The sequence below is a fragment of the Camponotus vicinus genome, unplaced genomic scaffold (genome assembly GCF_025532165.1).
Source record: "Camponotus vicinus isolate PSW18456_S1 unplaced genomic scaffold, iyCamVici1.0 SCAF_9, whole genome shotgun sequence".
In the NCBI taxonomy this organism is placed as follows: Eukaryota; Metazoa; Arthropoda; class Insecta; order Hymenoptera; family Formicidae; genus Camponotus; species Camponotus vicinus.
Genome location: NW_028141981.1, coordinates 1,022,025 through 1,044,170, shown reverse-complemented (window position 1 = coordinate 1,044,170; position 22,146 = coordinate 1,022,025). Strand labels below are relative to the sequence as shown.

General features: G+C 30.7%; 6 protein-coding genes across 12 annotated transcripts; 3 read left to right on the top strand and 3 right to left on the bottom strand.

Moving 5' to 3' along the window:
* Window positions 1–2,993: 2,993 nt before the first annotated feature.
* LOC145977537 (synaptotagmin-5-like) lies at window positions 2,994–6,400 on the top strand. Of its 3 annotated transcripts, none has more exons than XM_083109631.1 (8): window positions 2,994–3,163; window positions 3,297–3,337; window positions 3,801–3,959; window positions 4,145–4,323; window positions 4,682–4,875; window positions 4,988–5,095; window positions 5,185–5,305; window positions 5,406–6,400. In XM_083109631.1, the coding sequence occupies exons 3-8, from the start codon at window positions 3,820–3,822 to the stop codon at window positions 6,149–6,151; spliced, it is 1,488 nt and encodes a 495-aa protein (XP_082965757.1). In that variant the 5' UTR covers window positions 2,994–3,163; window positions 3,297–3,337; window positions 3,801–3,819; the 3' UTR covers window positions 6,152–6,400. The 3 variants fall into 3 exon arrangements, with proteins under 3 accessions (XP_082965757.1, XP_082965758.1, XP_082965756.1); XM_083109632.1 differs by lacking the exon at window positions 2,994–3,163 and having other exon boundaries at window positions 3,173–3,337; window positions 5,406–5,749; window positions 5,824–6,400; XM_083109630.1 differs by lacking the exon at window positions 2,994–3,163 and having other exon boundaries at window positions 3,173–3,337.
* A 1,548-nt stretch (window positions 6,401–7,948) lies between these two features.
* Window positions 7,949–9,818, bottom strand: Rplp1 (ribosomal protein LP1). The gene is made up of 4 exons (XM_083109635.1): window positions 9,594–9,818; window positions 8,834–8,987; window positions 8,258–8,359; window positions 7,949–8,040 (listed from the first exon to the last, which is right to left on the bottom strand). Exons 1-4 carry the CDS (start codon window positions 9,663–9,665, stop codon window positions 8,027–8,029), a joined length of 342 nt encoding a protein of 113 aa, XP_082965761.1. The 5' UTR covers window positions 9,666–9,818; the 3' UTR covers window positions 7,949–8,026.
* An 843-nt stretch (window positions 9,819–10,661) lies between these two features.
* Window positions 10,662–14,301, bottom strand: Pick1 (protein interacting with PRKCA 1). Of its 4 annotated transcripts, XM_083108651.1 has the most exons (5): window positions 13,381–13,644; window positions 13,190–13,249; window positions 12,106–12,424; window positions 11,834–12,029; window positions 10,662–11,745 (listed from the first exon to the last, which is right to left on the bottom strand). In XM_083108651.1, the coding sequence occupies exons 1-5, from the start codon at window positions 13,500–13,502 to the stop codon at window positions 11,048–11,050; spliced, it is 1,395 nt and encodes a 464-aa protein (XP_082964777.1). In that variant the 5' UTR covers window positions 13,503–13,644; the 3' UTR covers window positions 10,662–11,047. The 4 variants fall into 4 exon arrangements, with proteins under 4 accessions (XP_082964777.1, XP_082964780.1, XP_082964779.1 ...); XM_083108654.1 differs by lacking the exons at window positions 13,190–13,249; window positions 13,381–13,644 and adding an exon at window positions 14,089–14,301; XM_083108653.1 differs by lacking the exons at window positions 13,190–13,249; window positions 13,381–13,644 and adding an exon at window positions 13,651–14,013.
* Window positions 14,302–14,719: 418 nt separating this feature from the next.
* Window positions 14,720–17,822, top strand: L(1)g0320 (signal sequence receptor subunit 1 l(1)G0320). 2 transcript variants are annotated; one of them, XM_083108021.1, is made up of 6 exons: window positions 14,720–14,834; window positions 14,931–15,023; window positions 15,712–15,888; window positions 15,972–16,231; window positions 16,518–16,785; window positions 17,215–17,822. In XM_083108021.1, the coding sequence occupies exons 1-6, from the start codon at window positions 14,732–14,734 to the stop codon at window positions 17,286–17,288; spliced, it is 975 nt and encodes a 324-aa protein (XP_082964147.1). In that variant the 5' UTR covers window positions 14,720–14,731; the 3' UTR covers window positions 17,289–17,822. The 2 variants fall into 2 exon arrangements, with proteins under 2 accessions (XP_082964147.1, XP_082964148.1); XM_083108022.1 differs by having other exon boundaries at window positions 14,723–14,828.
* A 599-nt stretch (window positions 17,823–18,421) lies between these two features.
* On the top strand, window positions 18,422–20,042 carry Der-1 (derlin 1). Its single transcript, XM_083108018.1, has 2 exons — window positions 18,422–19,164; window positions 19,290–20,042. The coding sequence occupies exons 1-2, from the start codon at window positions 18,726–18,728 to the stop codon at window positions 19,610–19,612; spliced, it is 762 nt and encodes a 253-aa protein (XP_082964144.1). The 5' UTR covers window positions 18,422–18,725; the 3' UTR covers window positions 19,613–20,042.
* On the bottom strand, window positions 19,647–21,754 carry Rpl12 (ribosomal protein L12). The gene is made up of 4 exons (XM_083108019.1): window positions 21,590–21,754; window positions 21,401–21,474; window positions 20,924–21,316; window positions 19,647–20,592 (listed from the first exon to the last, which is right to left on the bottom strand). The coding sequence occupies exons 1-3, from the start codon at window positions 21,624–21,626 to the stop codon at window positions 20,930–20,932; spliced, it is 498 nt and encodes a 165-aa protein (XP_082964145.1). The 5' UTR covers window positions 21,627–21,754; the 3' UTR covers window positions 19,647–20,592; window positions 20,924–20,929.
* Window positions 21,755–22,146: the final 392 nt, after the last annotated feature.

Below are 22,146 nucleotides of genomic sequence, written 5' to 3'. Positions count from 1 at the left end.
AATATAATTAGTAATTTTCATATGTGTACAATACAATAATTAATATATATATAATTTTCCCTCAACTCCAATCTGTGATTCAGCATTGAAAATTCACCATGACTAATTAATAACCGTTAAATCTTATATTAAAGTTTTCTAAAAACAGCAGTTAAATAAATTGAAATGTACAGTATACATATATTTAGATACATGTTTATATTCAGATATATATATATAGTTGAATTAAGTCTAATGATAAATATAGTGAAAATTAAATAAATCGTCTATCTTATTTTTACTTATCGTTAATAGTTGTAGTATGTGCAGATTTCACATTCACAGTAACAAAATTTACAGGATTTTCTAACAAACATATATTAACACCACTAACTTACACCACTATAGAAAATCATTACATTTTCCTAAAGAATATATTTATAAGAACCTATTCTTTCTTTCTGACCAAACTCAGCACTATAACAATCTCTATAATAATTCTTTATAAAAATTTTTATAAATATAATACGCAACAGCAAAATAAAAATATAAATAGGCTTCTCAACTGATAGAGATGCATTATTATTTTTATTCAATGCATTAGTATTTTAATAAACTTTTGATAAATTTCAATAGTTGTAATGGAACTTAAAAAATTTTCTGAACAGAATTACAATTATTTTAGTCAGTTAGCCATCAAAAGATGATTCATCACTACTCTCACTAAAACTACTATCACTAAAAGATAATTCACCTTCTACTATATAATTAATATCAAATATGGAATCATCTACTAAAGAAACTGTTATTTTATTAAAGATTGTAATCTGATCTGAGATTATATCTAACAGATCTTGTACAGTGCAGTTTTGTTCTGGTATCTCAAGTGTGATTAATCTCTGATTATTATTATTGATATTTGACACTATTAACATTTTTACTACATTTCCTGTAACTTGATGTTGAACTATGAATGTTGATGGATCATTACTCATTGAATCATAAGCAATATTATTTGAAGTCTCATGTTTTGATTGTGGCGAAGAAGATTGCTGTGTTAGACACATCTTCTCCTGCAATTCAGAAAGTTGACTTCCATACTAATAAAATACTATTAACATGCATATATTATGTTCGGGTGAAGAGGAAGACGATGTTATCATGAATGATTTTTGTTGTTTTTGTAAAGAGATTAAAACTTACTGTGTTCCTTACAGTACAGAATTTGTGATTGTCAAGTGACGTGCAGAATTATTCAACTAAATGCTGTTACAGTGCTTTACAGTCTATCCCAGTGAATTAACAGCTTTGCTGAAGATAGATACTGCACATTCCTATCATAATAAAATTTACGATAATTATAACAAAGTTTATTAATTATTTGCATTTGCAGTCGACTTATTATATAAATACGAATATTAAAAGTCTATATGTGTCCCAATTTCTTACATAATAAAATTTCCTTTATAAGAGAACTTTAAATTCGTTCTTCACATTTTTCCATTCTCACTTCGCTATATATAATGATATCAGATAGAAGAATTCTTACTAATTTCCTCACGCCCTATGAGCATCATTCTGTCTTTATTGCACATCGAATATCAAACGAAGATAGAGCGATGCTTTCAGCGCTGAAATCGTCAAACCAACGCAGCCTCGTATGCAACAGACCACGTGACTACTTTAATAGGTCCGTCTGCAATATGCAACGCTTTTGAGACATGTACAAGATTTTTAATGCTCGTATTTATACGTATAATAAGTAGATTGCAAATGCAAATAATGATTAAATTTTGTTATAATTAATAATAATCGTAACTTGTATTATTTAATTACAAAAAATCCTTATATCATTTATTTTTTTATTTTCTTCCCTAATGACGGGCCTAACGATACCATTTAATCGATCAGATGTGCACGCTACTTACATCACATGTTCTTACTACGCATACATGAAAAAAATGATATCACTAGCTAGCTATATGAACGCAATTAAATAACAACGCGATGTATTCATAATCAATTATATTTAAGATCGTTTTAAGTGAAGTTTAAAAATGTTATATGACCATTTCACTAGCTGAATGTAATCTTAAAACGCAATCTAAAACTATACTTAAAACGATCTTAAATATAAAGATTACACTAGTCTGTAATTCGTTATTTTATACCTGCCCATTTGTATGAACTATGCTATGAGCACTTAGAATAAATATTTGCGTCAATCTGATTCAATTGCGTCTTGTAACATTTTAAAGAAGAAAAAACATCTTTGAAGGAACTTGTGTGTGTGTACTTAAGAATGCAATAAACGAATCATAAATAAGATTTCGCGTGCGATGCTAGACCTTTCATTATATATATTATATATATGAAGAATTATCGCATTAAATATGCATCTTAAGTTTTTATCAAATATTTTATATGTAAAAATTTTCGCAGAGAAACATATATGATTTGTGCTTGATGTATAAAAGTGATATTAGGATCATAAGAGAACGATTTAGCGATTATACGCACAGAAATCTCAGTAAAAATATCGATTTTCTCTCTCTCATGATATATCAATGTGGAATAAGTAGATAAATAGCCGTCCTTTTCAGTGCCGGATTTAATGTTCACGCGATTCTAAATTATATATATATATATATATATATATATATATATATATATATAAAATATGCAGAAAAAAAATTTCTCCGACTAAGATGTAAATAATAAATGTAAAAAATATTTAAAATTAAAAATCATTAAAATGATTTTTCATCTAATAATAAAATTTTGAAGCTGTTGAAAATAATCGATTGATGATTAACAATATAATAGCCGAAATTATATCATATAAAAAATTATCACGCTTCGATTGCTAATGATCGTTATATACATTTTACCCGAAGAACTTTTTTTATAAAATAACACTTACAAAGTTTGCTATATAAAAAGCTTCTAAATTTTTATATGTAAATTTTTTGGAAGAATGCTTCTTTATTCCTTCCATCTTCGCTGACTATATTTTTTGTGCACATGCAAACAAGTTGATAGGAAAACTTTCCGAATCATACTCAAGACGCATTCTTTATCCTATTATTCAAGGTCGCTCGATGATCCCTTGTAGATGCTCATATACGGACGCAGGCGCACAGAAACGCTCTTCTGGGGGTGAGTCTACAAGGTGAAAGAGAGTGTACGTATGTATATATGTAGCTGTGGACGATCGCGAAGTGGACGTGACGAATTGCTTTCTGAAACTATTGACACGATGTCCTTATTGTGATTTATCGGAGGAATAGCCTTCGCTTATTAACCTTTCGTTTCAGGTGAATGAGAAAATAATGTAACGTCGCAGGGACGACCTGGGGTAAGTATCGACGTACATTTATTTTGCTCTTCCGTATGTCGGACTGATAATTTCTGCGTTTCTTGCGTTACATTTCCATTGCAAAGCGTTCGTGTATTTCGTTTTTACAATAGCACCTATGTAATAAAAAATATTTTAATAAAGTAATGAATGTCTTGTAAATAATTTCTTTCCATACATATTCAGTTATCTCGATCTTGTCTGAATTAATAAGTTACAAATAAATAGTTCGAAATTAAGTAGGAACATAGATAATTAGATCTTTTTATAAATAATAACTTTATATTAAAAAGGGATGTAAAAAGAAATATATATATAATACGCAAAGCAAACTAGTCAACAATATTGCTGTGATTAATCTTCGGCGAGATCGAATGACAGCTGTTTGACAGGCACAATATGTCGCGACACATAAATTGTGATAGATCGCTCGTTGACGGAAAATTTAAACGTAATGCTGCAGATACAGGGTCATAATTAAGATGGATGTTCATGGTGCTGGAGTTGTCGCCGTTTTGGGCACAGTTGGAGCTGCTACCGGAGCAATCTCGGCAGTGATTGTCTACACTATTTGTGCGCGTCGCCGACGATTGCTTACTTCGGTCGGAGGACCACTTAATTGGTATGTATTTTTATATTTTTTAAATATGCGTTCATTCATTATGTTCGGATAAAACACGACTAATCACTTCAAGTTGTTCTGAAACATGATAATATTGCTTGGTAAAGTCTAAAAAATAATTTATAATGTAAATATAAAATGTAAAATAAGGAGCCAAATAATATAATAATGTGATTTTTTTATAGGTTTGAAAAGGATTTGCTGAACAGAGCGGAGGAGGCAGCCAGATCGTCGAAGGATGTTTTGGTTGGTGTCGCGCTTTCGCGGGATAATAAAATTAAACGTAGCGATAGTCACTCTGATGACGACGAATGGCAATCCGATCATGTATTTGACAGCATTGCCAGTGATTCTCCTAGAAGAAGTAGGTGCACTGGTGTCCCGAAAATTCTATTAAAAATAGAATGAGATTGTCAGATTATCAAAAAAACAAACTGCAATACTATTATTAAGAAAAAAGAACTATTTCGTATAACTTTATAAAACTATTCCCGTAAAACTTTTATGATATATGCAATGGCATTGAAAAAAAAGATATAAAAATGTGAAGATAATATAGATAATAAAATAGATACGAGTAGATATACAATGCATAGGCAGCATATATTCTCGGAACATTTCATTTAAAATCGGAATATTGGATCAATTGAAAAGAATTACGTGACGCTGCTTTATTCCTTCTTCATTATAGACATATTCTTATCTGGATTTTCTCTTTGCAGTTATGCAGCACCTTTCGGAATCGGATGATATTCCTCCGTCTCCGATGAGTCCGCTTGCGCCACCTCTTCCAGAAGGTGCAGTGGTCGCATCAGAGAAGCGCATGGTGATCGTCAGACCACCACCGCGAAGTATAGATGGATCTCAGTCCCGATTAAATAGTATCGAAATCATTGAGTCAACTCGACGACACAAGGTATATATATCGTATAGTTTTATTATACTACATTTAATTATTGCTGATCCATCAATATATAATTAACGCATCTAATCATATATATAATTATATCATACGTATATTTCTATAGCTCTCCTCATCCTCTTCGACCTCGTCGTCCGACGAAATCAAAGGTGAATTAAAATTGGGATTGATCTACGATGCTACCGCTGGAATACTTACTGTGAGACTTATCGAGGTAATATTTCTATCTCTCGTATGACGTACATATTTGTCGTTACGCCGTTATAATATATAAATTATACGTAATCATTTTCTTCTTTAAAGGCACACGATCTTCGTGCCCGGGAATTGAGCGGGATCGCGGACCCTTACGCTAAAATACGTCTGCTGCCTGACCGAAGCAACGTATGGCAAACTACGATACACAGGCGTACTCTGAATCCCGGTAAATAATTTCACAAAATTATCATGAAGGAGAAGAAAACGCATTCAAGAAAAATATTATAAAAAGATACCTCTTGTATCTATCTAATTTCGTTCTCTAGTATTCGACGAGGACTTTGTCTTCGAAATAACACCTGCATCATCATTATCTGGGAGGACGTTAGAAATCTTGCTCTATGATTTCGATGCGTTCACACGACACCGAGGTTTGGGTTACGTGCAACTTCCTCTATGCTCCGTGCCGGATCTTGGTGCAAACTTCATCACCATCACAAAACCAGTTCTGCGATACGGGATGGAGGGCGGTTTTAAAGCACCACCTCTAGGAGAACTAATGGTTTCCATCTCATATCAGCTGTCTCTAGAGAAACTAACAATTATTGTCGTAAGGGCGAGAAATTTACCCGTTCTCGACGATCCCGCAAACGCAAATTCATATGTAAAGGTATGTAACATACGTATGAATAAACTTTCCTTGAATTTTCTTTTTGCTCTTGTTGCTAATTATTCTGTATTCAGGTATCACTCATGCAGGATGGTAAGAGTCTTAAGAAGAAAAAATCGGGTATACAGCGTGAGACTACCAGTCCCGTATGGAACGATATCCTTAGCTTTGACATCAGTAGCGATGTGTTGTCAAAGTGTGTCTTACAATTCTCCGTGTTGCGAGCCAATGGTGATCTCTTGGCCAAATGCGAGGTATCCGGTTCGTGCCAAAAAGAATTGTTTCAGCGTGTATTATCCGGCAAAGGTGCGTCAGCGCAATGGTTACCATTGTCGGAACCAGAAGCACAGCACAGCGATAACGGCGAGTCGAAAGATTAAGAAGAAAGTCGTTAAAATATAATTAAAATATATGAAAATGCATCGTATATCATATTATAATTGTTTTCAAATGTATAATGAAACGCTTTCGCGAAAGCGTTCCATCTCCCCTATTCTTGAATTGGATAAACAAAGCGGTTTAACATTAGACAAGTAAACGCCGACTCCAATATAACACCTTTAGAAAATGATGCAAATTGATGCGCTGGCGCCGTATAATTATAACTTGTGTAGTATTATTATTAATATAATATAGTATTCTAAAAACTTTTCTGATCATATCTTCAATCATATTTTCAGAATATATATATATATATATATATATATATATATATGTATATATTTTTTTTTGCATTGACGCACCCTAAAAACATTGCAAGTTTCGTAACATGGCTTCCGACTGTATATAACGATTATTTTTATTGACGTTTATTACTATATTATTAGCAAATTGGCAAAGTCTGTCAAGTGCGACAGGTATAGTCATACTATTGCGATATTTACTTCCGCTTACGCTGAATTTTATCTGTATTATATGATTGATTGTTAGCTGAGATATTATAATCTTACAACTGATATCGCATCAATCCGCAATATCAAACGATATTCAATATGTTTTGCACGCTCTTATCGATAACTATACTGTGTGCATATTTTATACATATATTTTTTGTATCGTTCTTGAAGAAACTGATAATAGGGAATTTGATGTACATCTAGATTTTTGTGTACATCAAAAATTTTATGACGACCATTTCCGTTCCATATACACCAACTGATATGATAAAACGACGAGATGTTATTCATCAATCGTTCTACATAGCAAAAAAGTACAAGTATGTAATCAAGTGAAATTATTATATGATAAATTGTAATAATCGCACAAGTTGATTCTATGCATAAAGCGATACATTTAAAGTTGTTTTCATTTTGTTACACGAAACAAACGAAGATTATTACATAGAAAAAGAAAAAAATGAATCCACTGATGAAAGCAGGTTCTTTCATTGATGGAATAACTGTTATTAAGATTTTCTCATTACCATATCGAATTATACAACGGTAGAAACGAAAATCTCAAGTAAAATTCTTTTTTTTTGCAAAATATGTTGAAATAAATTAACTTTCTCACATATTCGCGTTTTATAGGATTTACTGCATTATAAGATACACTTTGAAAAATATACTGAAAGTTTCCTCTTACTTGATATTAGCAAATGCACATATAATTCAATCCACATACATCTTATATTTCCAACAAAAATAATTTTTGTGTTACAAGATTTACAATTATTTATTATAATTCAAGAAGAAAAATATTTGATTTTACTAATCTATATTATCAAACGCGAGTAATGGAAAAAACTAGCTCAACTATTTCAACATATATTGTAAGAAAATAATTCATGATTTCTCATTTCTCATGTTATAATCTAATATGATTGCAATGCAAAAGAACTAGATTTAAACATTGCATAAAGTGAGATTGGTTAAATTTATTAAAATATTGTTAATCAGCACACCAAAGACAAAACATATAATAATATGATTAGAATTGTAGTTCACTTGTTGATAGTATACAAAACAAATAAAGACATTCGGATGTACATGTGTGTATAGCAGAACAGAGATAGAAAATAATATATTTTCATCTATATACGATTATCAAACATGGTCTGTGCATGTTTCATCGATATTCGTGATAGAGAAAGAGAAAAATCATACAATAGAACAGATTATTAAAAAAAATTGAAAAAAAAAGTATAATCCTCAATGTTTGTGATCGCTTTTCTATGGTTAAAAAGAAAGTATATACCTCTTGTCGAATTGTTTCATCGTTTATTGTACAATGTAACTGTACATATATAAAAGGAATGGACCAATGCGATCCTTAAGCTTAGTCGAATAAACCTGTAACCAAAAAATAGTGTAATTAGAATAGAAATTAATTATATTTTGTTGATTAAGATAATTTGATTCATTGTATTCTCATTTTGAAATATTGTCGTCATATGTATATTCCGTAGCTAATACATGCTATATTAATCATTGAATATTCTTTATATCTGTATTTCTTTTTTGTCATTATCTTTGTGACATTAAATATTATAAATTTTATATTACTTACCAAAGCCCATGTCATCATCCGACTCTTCTTCTGGTTCCTCCTTCTTCTTTTCCTCTTTGGCTGGAGCAGCCTCAGTGCTGGCAGGTGCTGCAGCAGCAGGAGCTATAAAAGTTCAAAATGCAAATATTATTTTTTAATACAAAATTATTGATGACACTTAAAAAAATATTTTCTAAAACTTTCATAAAACAGCTGAGATTATATTAAAAATTAATATTTTTATGTAATGTTACTAACAAAAACTTGATGGTTATATCTCTGTGGATAAAACCAAAAAGAGTCTTTATTTTTATTTTCTTTTTCCTCTTTTGCTGACCGAGCTAGTTATTTGAATAGACTAGATCAGTGGATGAAGAGGATAAAAAATTAGCAATTCTTTTTTTTTTAATTTTTTCAATTTAAATAACATTCTCTCAAGTCTATCTTATATAAATATAATTACCATGTAATTCAAAATATATCTAAATATCTATTTAATTCTGCTATACATTGCAAATAAATTATAAAAGAAACAATTAAGATTTACTCAATATGATTGTGAACAGTTTGCTATTAAAAAAATATATATATACATACCGCCTGCTCCTGCAGGTGCAGCTCCAACACCAGATCCAATATTGGTAATCAGTTCCTTAACATTTACACCTTCTAAAGCCTTGGCAAAAAGTCCAGGCCAATAAGAATCGACATTTACATTTGCTGCTTTCAGAATTGTTTGTATCTTCTCGCCCTGTGGATTAAAAATATAATTAATTCACAATAATAGAATATATTTATATCCCTATTTTTCATTTAACATTTATCACATAGATTTTTTCACAACAGAAGTTGCGACAGACAAGTGTTTATCTACACAATATTTTTATCTATAATAACTATATCATGTTAATTAAATTGATCTAAATTTATTTATTAATCTTCGTTAATACTTGCTAATATTATTCCTTCATATTAATTACCAATAAATATATACTCGCAATAAAATAATATATTATAGTTATATAGTGATTATATAAACAAAATTATATTCCTCTGCTGTAAACATTGATAGAAAAATGCGTTTTGTATGAATATATTCTCACTAAAATATATAAATATGTTACTCTATAGAATATATAATTGAGAATTCATAGAATATACCATGCTATATTTGGGATTTGAGAGAGAGGTTAACAATGTAATTTTAAATAGAAAAATTTTAATGGAAACATACACAAAGTATAGATAGTGCATATGCAATATTTAACGAATAAATATCAAGAATGCGATGCATCTATCGATGAGACCGATAAAAATAATGAAATCGCCATATGAATCCACGTGATACGATACTTACGGTTACAGCGATATCGTCGTCGACGAGTATCAAAGCGGAGTAAACGCAAGCGAGCTCGGCTTCGGTCGTCATTTTTTATGTTTAAATTTTGTCTCTGAGAATCAGATGGAACTTAAAAATTGGTGCAAGTTGTCGATCCTACGACCTTAGCTCTTCGAGAACAAGCACCCAAGCTCCCCAATTCAAACGGAAGAGACCGAAGAGACTGGACTGGAAAAGATCTTCCACAGCGGATGTCACGTGACATATAGGCGCTACGCTAAACTTGATGCGCATGCGGGATGGCACCGGATTGACCACGTCGCCAATTGGCCAATTCAAAATAGAACTCTCTGATTGGTCAATCGTTGCTGGTTACCCTAGGCACAGGTCGATATAATTGGCTGTGATCAATCGCAACGTGGTCAAACGGAACGCTCTCGCGCATGCGCATGCTATTCAAAATATGAAACGTTAGAATATGAAAAATAAAATTTGTCATTGCTATCAGTAATTAGTCATATAATATATTCTCAAATATTCTTTATTTAAATAAGACTAAACATTTTTATTAAAAAACAATTTTGCAAAATTTATCACTTATTATTTTTAATATCAAATATCTTGACTAGAAATTAAAATTATAATGAATATAAGAGTTATATATTATATATATATATATATATATATATATATATATATATATATATATATATATATATATAATATAAAACTCTTACTATATATATGTACATATGTATATATTAATTATAACATATATTAGACTATTATTTCATTAATATGTGCATGTTTTACTTTTATAATGGAAAAATTTTATAAATAAATGATTGTGATAGAAAAATGCACATTCTTCATATTTGTCACAAATAATAACTTTGGTATATTTTATTTTTGCAAATATACATTATCACATACTTGTACATTCTATATTATATAGCTTATTTTACAAATTGTTATATTATTATATTATAAATATCTATATAATTAAGAGAAAAATATAATGAACATCCTGTATTAGGAATAAATATTCGCAAATAAATAAATAATTCTTGATTAAAGAAGACAAAATTTGGTAACAAATCACTTCTTCGCTAATATATTTTGAAAAAGATATAAAGATAATAAAACTGTTAAAAACTGTTATTTTACATATGCAAATTATATCGTTAAAAATAATTATATTTTATCCTAGCTTACAACAAATAACAATGCAATAATATTAAATGCAGTTGTTGCATTTAGTGATATTGTAATACGTAGCGAAAAATTAAGGAATTCTATATTCACCACAATCGTGAGAAATACATGCATACAAGAATACATCGTTCACGTGACATGATATATAACAATTGGAATTAAATTAAGAGAGTTTGTATACATTGTCAATTGTTATATAAAAAAATTACCTTATTTAACTTGTAAAATTCTTTAAAAGCTCAGTAATATAAATATCGCTATGTATTATCGGTTGATTCTGATGGAAAACTCGATGTATCGATAAGGAGTTCTTCGTTTGTATTGCGCTGCTTCTCTTCTGATTCGTACTCTTCGATATCTTCGCTCGAATCCGTCAACGTTTGCGGCCCAGTAGATTTATATTGAAACGCGGAATGTGATAGATCAACCTCGACCGGGAATAGCGTCACCGCTGACAATAGATCTCGCGTACTAGCGTAATACTTGGCCAGACCGGCCGCGAACTTGTGCAACTGCCATACGACATCCTGAACATGCTTATTGTCTAGCAACTCTAATTTTACTAACACGTCCGAACGCAGCTTTGCGAACCTCGCGCGAGCTTCTTGACGACATCGCAACACTAATCGATATTCATAATTGCCTGTTTCCACGCGATAGAGGGGTTCTTGCAGAGCGGCGCAACTCTGTTCTTCGTCGTCCAGTTCCTTTACTTTCAGACAGTAGGACAGATATTCAAATTTCGCGTCCGCATATTTGCTGATGGTCAACCGTGTATCCGGTATAGCCTTGTTGAGATACGTTCCCAGATCGCTCAGTATAGGTTTCAAGGTCTTCAACATCGTCACGCCAAACTTCTCCATTTGCCTATGTTGTTCGCCAAATTGTCTAAAGGCTTCACTGGCGCGTGGCTGCGGTTCTCGCACTCCTATAGCAGCGAACGCGTCTCCAAATACTAAAAGATATACAACAGAAATTGAGCATATAATTTTACATGTACTACTTTCGATATTTAATTGAAAAAATCTTTAATTGAAAAATACCTTTGTAAATCTGTGTCAGATCGAAAAAAGCGTGTAACGTAGCTTTGGCGTGCGTAACTAGACCTCTATAGAAATTTTCTGTACGTTTCAACGCCATCAATCTTTGAACGAGGGCATCGTTGCAGAGAATAGCTCGTGACAGTCCTAGCGCGTCCGCCGTAGTACTACCCATACCTTCGACCAGTCTATGTTTCACCTATAAAATCGAAATTTAGTTGTGCTATTTCAACATGATAAAAAAGTTGGTATCATATCCACTAGTATATACTTGCTTTTTTAAGAGCGATGTCGAGCGTACGACCTTGTTTTGGATCGGCGTGTAACTTATTGTAATTGATGCTGACCTGCGAATCGCAAGATTGTATCATCTTTGCGACTTCCACTTTAGTTTTGCCTTTCACTGACGCCCCGTTCACCGCCACAAGCTCATCGCCTGCTTGAAGAGTACCGTCTAAAGCGACAGGCGTATTGTCAAAGATTTGTACAATGTACAGACACGGACATAGCGGTGCACCACCGCCTATGCTTATACCAATAAGATTACTGCTGTCCTTCTGTATTATGACATTCCCAGATGTAATTGTCATACCCCTGATAATTAGAAAAAAACAAGTATAATAAATACAAGTATAATAAATTTAATACAATTTTTTAATAAATATATATTTATATAAATAGCTGAATTTCTTAAATAAATTACAAAATGCAAATGTGCAGCTAAATTTTATAAAGCTTGCAAAATGCACAATAAAGGAAGATATAAATAAAAAAAAAATCAAATATAAATGTATATTTAACAAATAAAAATCTATATATGCATATATAGCATAAAATCTCTTGTTTTTTTCTTTGTTTTTATATCATAATATGATCATATACACAAAAAATTACTCATATAATTATAATTACTATATATATAATAAATTAAAATTAAACATGATCAAAATTGTATTAAGAAATAAAATATAAGAACAAGTTTCTCAACTTAGAAAATATTTAAAAAAATTTTTTTTCTTTTAAGTAAAGTATTTCAATAAGAACAACAAGAAAAGTAGAATTGCTAAGAACAGCTAAACAATTATAAGTTTTCATATCATAAATATAAAAGTTATATTTTTCATCCAAGGAAAATCATATTAATACTATTTGAAACATTAACACTACTTGAAATTCTCTATAAATATATTAATGTTATATAATTTTAAATCTTGATAAAAACATTTTCAAGTTAGAAAAAGTAACTCCTTTTATGCATATTTATATATTCTATCAGTTTTTTATATTAAAAATATACTATTTTCAACATTATATAATCATTTGATGTAAATATCTTTAATAAAATGCTAAAAAACTTACATCTGATTGACAGGTTTCTGCTGTATATATTGATCTTGTGCGACCAGTTCTATGTCTGGTCTAAATCCCAATATGATAAGCGACAATACAGAAGGAAAAAATTGAAATTTTGCAAGAGAAGAGATACGTATGAAGCCAAATAAAGAAATATAAAATCAATATAAGAATAGTAACATAAGAATAGTGCATACATGCGATCTTCCATCATAGCTAATTGGTGCAATTCGATGTTAGCCGATGGTACGGTGGTAAGAACAATAAAAACTTTATTCAAAGTTGATCTGCTTGAATTTTCAAGTCTGCTGCTATTCATGGACAAGGTCGTATCACTTGTCAAATTGTGATTCCACCGCACCGTGGCATCCAGACATGCATGTTATAATCATTAAAGGAAGCACATTAAAATTGTAATGCAGCGTGACAAATTACAGCTAAGTAAAAATCAATTTTCCATAACCAACATTTTATCCTCCTCGAAGAAAAAATCGTCTTCGAAATCCATCCCCAGACCCGTCATAATTGCAGTCTGCAATATTTGCACTCGATATTTATATCCAAGCTTCGTTCCCCTTGCAACTTTTATTTGATTTGTAATTGTTTAGTATAAATTCAGAACATAATTTGACAATAGTGTTAATTTTACAAAAATTACTATTGACATATTAGACAAGGCATAACAAGAATTAATGTCTTTACATTTAAACAGAAAAATTAAAGAGATGATTTAATATTTAAAGATATACAATAAACACACACACAATATATACATGTATATATTATGAGAGATAAACACTGTATCTGTCAATTTCTGTCAACCATCTACATGGCTATATAGATTGATATATAAATATAATAAATATATAGATGGTATAAAATATGTTAGAATGAAAAATGCATACTGCGTTCAATGCCCGACAGCTGATGTCCAATAGAAAACGCTCATTTTAATTAATGACATTTTTGTTGCTAGAGAACAAAGGCCAGTATTCATAGTTCGTTAATATTCCGTTCAGCCAAAGAAATAGCCATATAATATTTTCAAATCTTGTTTAAACGATCTTAAATATAAAGGATGAATATCGATCCTAGAACTCCAAAAAATCCAAGTCGAATTATTGGGTGCATCCAGAAGCACAACCGCTCACTGAGCGGCTAAGTAGCAATTGAATGTGATTGGTTTCTATCTTTGAATTCACCAATCACATTCGAGTGCTACTTAGCCGCTCAGTGAGCGGTTGTGCTTCTGGATGCACCCATTATGCATTGAAGATGAAGATTGAAATTTGACCAATCAGAAAAAAGAAACTTTAACTCCTTGCGTTCTGATTCGTCAAACTTTAATCTACAATCTCCAATGCACGGTCTCGGATATGGGCTTAAGGTAGTTTTCACTTGACGCTATTTTTCAAAAGACACGTGACTAAAAATAAAGACACCAATTCGTCATTTTTTGATCACGTGATGTCTTCTGACGCTAGAAATGAGCGTCTAGTATCAAGTGAAAATCTACCCTAAGGATTTCTGTGTCGTCTTGCGTGCTCCATGACGATGCCGCGATACTGCGTTGCATTCGCGTTCCACGTTGACGAATTGACGACTACCCTGTTGACCCTCCACGTAGCCACGCGGCGCGATGCTGGTAATGGTAGCTGTCGCGTTATGCCGAGGCAACGTCGCGTTGTAGGACGAACGGCATCGTAGCGAGTGGATGTGAGATCAAATTAATCGGTATTCTTAACAGAAGGAGCACCTGCCGAGCGGTGGATTAAAATGAGAGGACTTAGGATTTTTCTATTTCTCGCCATTTCGACGATTGCACTCGCAGTCAACGGAGGTAATTTATGCGATTTACGACTTATTCGCGCATTTCGTGGTTATGCGCACAGATCAATTAACGTTCGATAAGCAAACGTTTGATTTTTTCTCGCGTATGTGACGGTTCAATTGGTAAAATAATATCGAACGAACGATTGTAATCGGTCTTTTGAAAATTCCAGCTGTGTTATTATGCCAACTCTTTTCAGAAGTGTGCGATTAAATATATAATTCTGTAAAATACTTTTGTAAATGGGATATTTTTGTAATGAATTAGGAAATTCAGATATATTTTATAATGGATTATACTTTACATTTCATCATAAATATAAATATATATTTTTATTTGTACAATATATTAACAAGAATGGAGCATCTGCTTATATGTATATAATAGACTATGTTTACATGTCATTCTTAATTGAATTCAATAACATCCGTAATTTTGAAGCTAGTCAATCACAGCTATTCCTCTAAAGAAGAGAATGACTGTGATTAAGTTTTAAAACTATAGATATATTAAATTCAATTAAGAATGACTTATAAAGTCATTGATATATTTTACATAAAATCTAAAAGTTATTAACTAAAAATTACAATATATAAAAATATAATTATTATAATGGTAGTTCTGTCTATAATGTTCAAAAATTCTGTCAAATCTCGCATTAAAAAGTTCAACAAATTTTTATATTTAATATTTATAGGATATGGCGTTTATGCTGAAGAAGATGAGAATATTGATGATATTGTTGATGTAGAAGGTGAAGAAAGCAGTGTAATAACAGATGAAGAAACAGTAGAAGATACCAGTAATGCCTCAGCTGATGCTGACACAACAATACTTTTTACAAAACCTATTTACAACACGTTATCTACTCTTGGTATTTTAATTATATTCTTTATTTCTATTGAGATTATAATATATAGTATTTTATGATACTAAAATAGATTTTGAATTTTATAGAATTACCAGCCGGAAATATAGTAGAATTTCTCGTGGGTTTTATTAATAAAGGTGAAAGTGATTTTGTTTTGGAATCACTGGATGCCTCTTTCCGTTATGCAATGGACTTCAATTTTCATATTCAAAATTTCTCAACATTCACATTTAACAAGGTTGTGAAACCAAACCACGAAGCTACTTTAGCTTACTCCTTCATACCATCTGAAAGTTTTGCTGGAAGACCATTTGGATTAAATGTTAATTTAAATTATAGAGATACAGTATGTATAAATTTATATATATGTCGTATATATATGGAAAAAGATTAGAATTTAAAAAAAAAGATATAATATTAAGTTTTGTAGACATAAAAGTTTAATTTTTCATTTGCATGCAATACAACAAGATTATTACATTATTAAAGTGAAAGAATTATTTCTGATTGACAGGATAATATTAATTATATTTTTTTAGTATATTTAAATATTAATATTTAAAAATATACTAAATATAAAATATAATTGTAAATATATTATTTGCAAATATTAATACATTATGCTTTTGCAGAATGGGATTTCATACAATGAAGCAGTCTTTAACGAAACTGTACAAATCATAGAGATAGATGATGGTCTTGATGGAGAAACTATTTTCCTTTATGTATTCCTTGCAGCATGCATTATACTAGCCCTTGTAGGAGGTCAGCAGTTGTTATCATCTTTGGGGCGCAAATCACGCTCTTCTACTACTCGTAAAACGGCAGTAGAAATGGGCACATCTAATCCAAATAATGTAGATTATGATTGGCTGCCAAAAGAAGTTCTAAATAGAATCAGTAAGTAATGAATTAATAGGAAGCTAATAATTTATTCAAAATCAATTTGAATTAAAATCAGAATCAAGCAGTTTTTTAGTGAAATTATTTCTGTGTAAATTTTTATCCATTATAAAGATAATTTTCTAGGATATAAGAAATTCTCAAATTTTACACTGCATTAATTTAATGATTTCAAATAATATTTTGAAAATTAATCGAATTAATACAATACAAGTTTAATATTACTTTTTATCTTTCCATATTATCAAATATCAAAAATGTATCAAATATATTAAAAATGTTATCAAATTGGACTATCATATAAATTCTTAATTAATATGATCAATTTCTTGATTGCTATACAAGTTACTATATAACAAGTTAATGTATACAAGAATTTATAGAATATATATATTTAAATTAATCGTCTTTTTTTTCTCTTTTTAGATAAATCTCCTAGAGCTCCAAAGCAAAGTCCAAGACAAAGAAAAGCAAAGAGAACAGCTGGTTCTGATGACTGAATATTATATATTAATATTTATATATGTATATTATTTAAAATTGATACGGAAAAATCTCTGCATTGCGCAAGATAATTGCAATAATTTTTTAAAAATAATTAAGATTCCAAAATTCTAGTGAAACAAATTATGTGAAATATTCAATTCTAATAATTAATATGCAAAATGTATACATATGTAGTTTTTCAATGACTAATGTTCAATATTATGGAAAAAGTCATTTAATTGTAATATTTGCAAAACATTTATCTCTGTAATATATATGTAGGTACATCTATGTTTATTATTTCTATAGACAATATAATATAGTGATATTCAATTGTTCTCAACTTGTTTTTGCACAAAATTCATATGTAGTTGTGTTGTACTTAGCCAGATTTATATTTTCTACAAGATTAATTTCCCATTTTTTGTATACAATACGATATTATCACAAATGTGTGCGCGTGATAAAAATAAAGTTGTAATCATTCTGTAATTATTGTAACGACATGCAAACATTTAATAAAACAAAAACCAATTTTGTACAAACAACTTTTATAAATCTATCTTAAAAACTTAACGCGTTTTCTCACTATATACGTATCTCGTATTAAAATTCACTCTTGTTGAACTATTTCATATTTGAAATGCAACACATATATATACATATATATGTGTGTTTTCTATTATTTGATTAAAGTATCTAGAGAATTAACAAGATAGAACAATTCCTTTACCTATATTATCAAAATATATATTATATATATTATCTTCATTTTTATTTTTTATTAAATTTTTAATCAAAATTTAATTAAATTTTGCTTAAAAAAAGTTCAAGAAAACGTTAAATGAGTTTAAGCTACATCGATGTAAACATATAGAATTTTAAAATATATTTTTAAATTATCAGTACCTTTTTAAATGCAGCCAATAAATATATGTATATATGTATGTGTCAAATCCAAACAGATCTGTCAAATATTTTTTTTAAGAAATAAAAATTTATAAATAAGAATATTATTAACTTTTACAAATAAGCATATTGTAAACGTTTACAAATAAACGTTTTGTTAACATATTCTAAAAATTGGTTTTTTTTTAAACATTTTCGGTTTATCTAGGTGAAAAGCTTTATAATCCCATCTTAGATCTAGCAAACTTAAGACAGGAACATCTTCATTTTATCTTAAATATTCTATCCTTATCTATATGTGATTTCGAGATTATCTAAAGAGAACACTGTGATTGTTATGTCTTGACTTTTCTGCAATGTATTTCCACTATAATCTGTATACGCGTATGCCATACGTACACGTAACCTAAGAAATTTGTCGTGAATCGCATATTTCGCACGGTGCGATTACACGTCATTACTCAGCTGACAGAGACTTGCGAGCAACAGTAGTACCCTTAACGGCAAAGGCTGGCTAGGGCGACGTTAGAAGACACGTTAAAATGTCAGACGTGACAAATTGGTTTAATACCTTGCCGATATTTACAAGATACTGGTTATTGTGTACCACGGTGTTTACACTACTTGGTCGGTTTGGATTTCTGAGTCCGCATTCGCTGATATTATGGCCTGATCGGTTCATTAATAATTTTGAAATCTGGCGAGCGGTGACCAGCGTCTTCTACTATCCACTCAGTCCTGGCACAGGTTTTCATTTCCTGATCAACTGTTATTTCTTGTACAATTATTCGTTGAGGTTAGAGCGTGGGGAATACGATGGAAAACCTGCAGATTATTGCTTCCTCCTGCTATTCAACTGGATATGCTGCGTCATTATCGGACTTATCGGTGATTTTTCCCTGCTCATGGATCCTATGGTGCTCAGCGTGTTGTATGTATGGTGCCAACTCAATAAGGATGCCATCGTAAACTTCTGGTTTGGTAAGTTTGCTTTCCTCATCTTATTATTTATTTATAAGTTGTGCAATATGATATCGATATAATTTCATAAGAATTCAGTCTTTAGAATGTATTGCATTGGTTTATGTAAATGAATCTGTTGACAGGCACACAATTCAAAGCCATGTATCTACCATGGGTCTTATTTGGCTTTAACTTGATCATTTCTGGCGGTGGAATGATGGAGCTGTTTGGCATTCTAGTTGGACATCTGTATGTCTTCTTGAAATTCAAGTATCCCCAAGAACTTGGTGGCCCAGAATTACTCAACACTCCAAAGATACTCGAAAGTTATTTTCCACCTCAAAGAAGTGGAATTCGATCGTTCGGAAGTGCACCGACAAACAGGCCAGCTGAAGGACAAAATGCTCAAGGAAGAAATATATTTGGGGGACATAACTGGGGAAGAGGTCATGTATTGGGTCAATAATTAAGAAATTTTTTTCTCACAAAATCACTGAAAATACATGATAAAAATTTTCTATTTTAATATATATTCATTTTGCGACTTATAGTTAATATGCAAGAACAATACTGATTTCTTGATGTCTGTGTTACCGATTCTTCCAAGTATCTCTTTTTGTAAACTATTACATAACTTCAATAATTAAACTATAAAACATATATATACATTCTTAAGTAATTTAATAAATGAAATATGCATACTATATTAACTATATAAATATAGAAAAGTTATGAAAAACTTTTTTTGTATTATTATGTAAAAAAACAAAATTAGAAAAATTTAAAATTTCAATATGAAGAATGTAAAAATATATTCACAACTTTATATTTATATGTGAATATATCTTTAACAAATGGGTATAACAAAATATAAGACCAGAAATAATTATAAATAAGTAATCTAATTTCTTTACAATACATTATATTTCTATGCAATAAATAATTAACCATCAATTATACTTGATGATGAAATATGACTATCAGAGTTGTAAAATTTGTATATATTATTTTCTGTATATTTTCATATTTAGTAATAAATACAAAAATATAGAATTAAAAAGATATTTATCTACATAAATTTTATGAAAAGCATCTTATTCAAATATAAAAAATTTATCTGTATTGCTTTTATTATTATAAAGTTTAAAAAAAAAGAGAAATAATAACTAATAAAAATAAATTATAATTTTTCTTAATATCTTGTTTGCTAAATTTAGAAATATATCTGTAAGTTGTACTCTTGGAGGGCCAAGTCATTACACATTCTTAATTTAATAATTATATATATATGTTAAGGTACTATATATAATGTATGTTAAGTACTGTTTATAAAATCAATGAATATAGTACATTTAATACATACATAGATAATTAATATGAATTAAAGAGAATGACACATTAAAAAATTTTTTTTTATAGTATTTTATTTCCGCACCTTACAAAAGTCTGTAAAAAAAAGACATTTAACAATAAAAAACATTTCTATTATTAAAGTGATTATTATATGATTTTTTATTGAGGTTGTCTCCTCAGTGGCTAAAATGCTTCCTAGCATATAAGATTAATGCTAGAAAGTTGGATGGGATGCCAACCCCTACCAAGAGCCCAAAATTAACTTCTTTCATTACGATTTTATTATAAGTTAAAAAACTAAAATTCTATAGCACATGTTACATCATGTTACATCATGTAATTTCTGATCAACTACAGCAAATACGTTTAAGTGATACTCGTCATGTGACAAATGAAAAAAGTGAATTAAGGACTCTATACCTACCAAAAATTATTCCTCAGGAACTTCCAATTCTCCAGCATTGATGTCATCTATGAGATCATGAGGTGGCCTGCTTTCCACAGTGCATCCAACCGACTGACACGTGCCCAAGATCTCTTTCACAGTGCCACTAAGTGTTCGTGACATCGATCTTGATCTCATAGCACGGGCAATGGAAACTATGTCATCAAATGTCAAATTGCCGCTATGCTTAATATTCTTCTGTCTCTTGCGATCTCTGGGCGGTTCTTTGAGTGCTTTAATTATTAGAGAAGCTGCAGATGGTACAACCGTAATTGTAGCTTGTCTATTTTGAATGGTCAACTGAACTGTGATTTTTAGACCTTTCCAATCACTGGTAGCTTTGGCAATATCATCACCAACTTTTTTAGGAGACTGAAATATGAAATAGTTTATTAGTCATGAAATAAATTACGGGATAAGTGAACCCTATACAAATTAAATTTTTTCCAAACTTACCAAACCAAGAGGACCAATTTTTGGAGCAAGGGACGAAGTGGCTCCTACTTCACCACCAACACATCGCAAATACACTGTACGAAAAACAAAATCAGTTATCAGTTAACAGTTAGCACTTTTATATCGGTTATAAAGGTTATAAAAGTTTTAACCATGTGTACGCGCAAGAAAATATTTTGAGAAAAATACCTTTCTTGATTTCATTCGGGTCAAATTTAGGAGGCATGGTTACAGTTTTTGTTAAGGATTTTTATGAAAAATCACGGATGAAATCCGATTACTACAAACTGCAAAACCAATGCACGTCTCCACGCGCCAAGTTCCACACGAGAAAGAATAAAGGCATGAAGCAACAGAAGAGAAGAGATGGTCGCATTCAGCAGACTCAACAGTTGGGCAACATTACTAGATTTTCCGATGTAATTCGACGCTGATTGGTCGATCTGAAAGTAAAAACTATTGGCCGCATTCAGCAGACTCAACCGCTAAGTAGCAATCGAACATGATTGGTTTCTACTTTCAGGTCCGACCAATCAGCGTCGAATTACATCGGAAAATCTAGTAATGTTGCCCAACTGTTGAGTCTGCTGAATGCGGCCAATCGGATGGCACCCGATTGACCACGTCGTCAATTCAAAATAGGACTTTCTGATTGGTCAATCGTTGCTGGTTACCCTGCGGCCAATGAAAATAGCGTAGCAAATGAACAAATTTCTGCGCATGCGCAGAAACGTAGGCTCGCTAAT

Bases quoted from the DNA above. Each gene is read 5' to 3' on its own strand.
- LOC145977537 (XM_083109631.1), top strand. From the start codon at position 3,820: ATGGATGTTCATGGTGCTGGAGTTGTCGCCGTTTTGGGCACAGTTGGA. The intron at 3,960-4,144 runs GTATGTATTTTT...ATTTTTTTATAG, and splicing joins GTCGGAGGACCACTTAATTG to GTTTGAAAAGGATTTGCTGA. The intron at 5,096-5,184 runs GTAATATTTCTA...TCTTCTTTAAAG, and splicing joins TTACTGTGAGACTTATCGAG to GCACACGATCTTCGTGCCCG.
- Rpl12 (XM_083108019.1), bottom strand. From the start codon at position 21,626: ATGCCTCCTAAATTTGACCCGAATGAAATCAAGAAAG. The intron at 21,475-21,589 runs GTATTTTTCTCA...TTTTTCGTACAG, and splicing joins CCCGAATGAAATCAAGAAAG to TGTATTTGCGATGTGTTGGT. The intron at 21,317-21,400 runs GTAAGTTTGGAA...TTCATATTTCAG, and splicing joins AAATTGGTCCTCTTGGTTTG to TCTCCTAAAAAAGTTGGTGA.
- Rplp1 (XM_083109635.1), bottom strand. From the start codon at position 9,665: ATGACGACCGAAGCCGAGCTCGCTTGCGTTTACTCCGCTTTGATACTC. The intron at 8,988-9,593 runs GTAAGTATCGTA...TTTAATCCACAG, and splicing joins ACGACGATATCGCTGTAACC to GGCGAGAAGATACAAACAAT. The intron at 8,360-8,833 runs GTATGTATATAT...GAACTTTTATAG, and splicing joins TGCACCTGCAGGAGCAGGCG to CTCCTGCTGCTGCAGCACCT.
- Pick1 (XM_083108651.1), bottom strand. From the start codon at position 13,502: ATGAATAGCAGCAGACTTGAAAATTCAAGCAGATCAACTTTGAATAAA. The intron at 12,030-12,105 runs GCAAGTATATAC...TCGATTTTATAG, and splicing joins TCGACATCGCTCTTAAAAAA to GTGAAACATAGACTGGTCGA. The intron at 11,746-11,833 runs GTATTTTTCAAT...TATATCTTTTAG, and splicing joins TCTGACACAGATTTACAAAG to TATTTGGAGACGCGTTCGCT.
- Der-1 (XM_083108018.1), top strand. From the start codon at position 18,726: ATGTCAGACGTGACAAATTGGTTTAATACCTTGCCGATATTTACAAGA. The intron at 19,165-19,289 runs GTAAGTTTGCTT...ATCTGTTGACAG, and splicing joins CATCGTAAACTTCTGGTTTG to GCACACAATTCAAAGCCATG.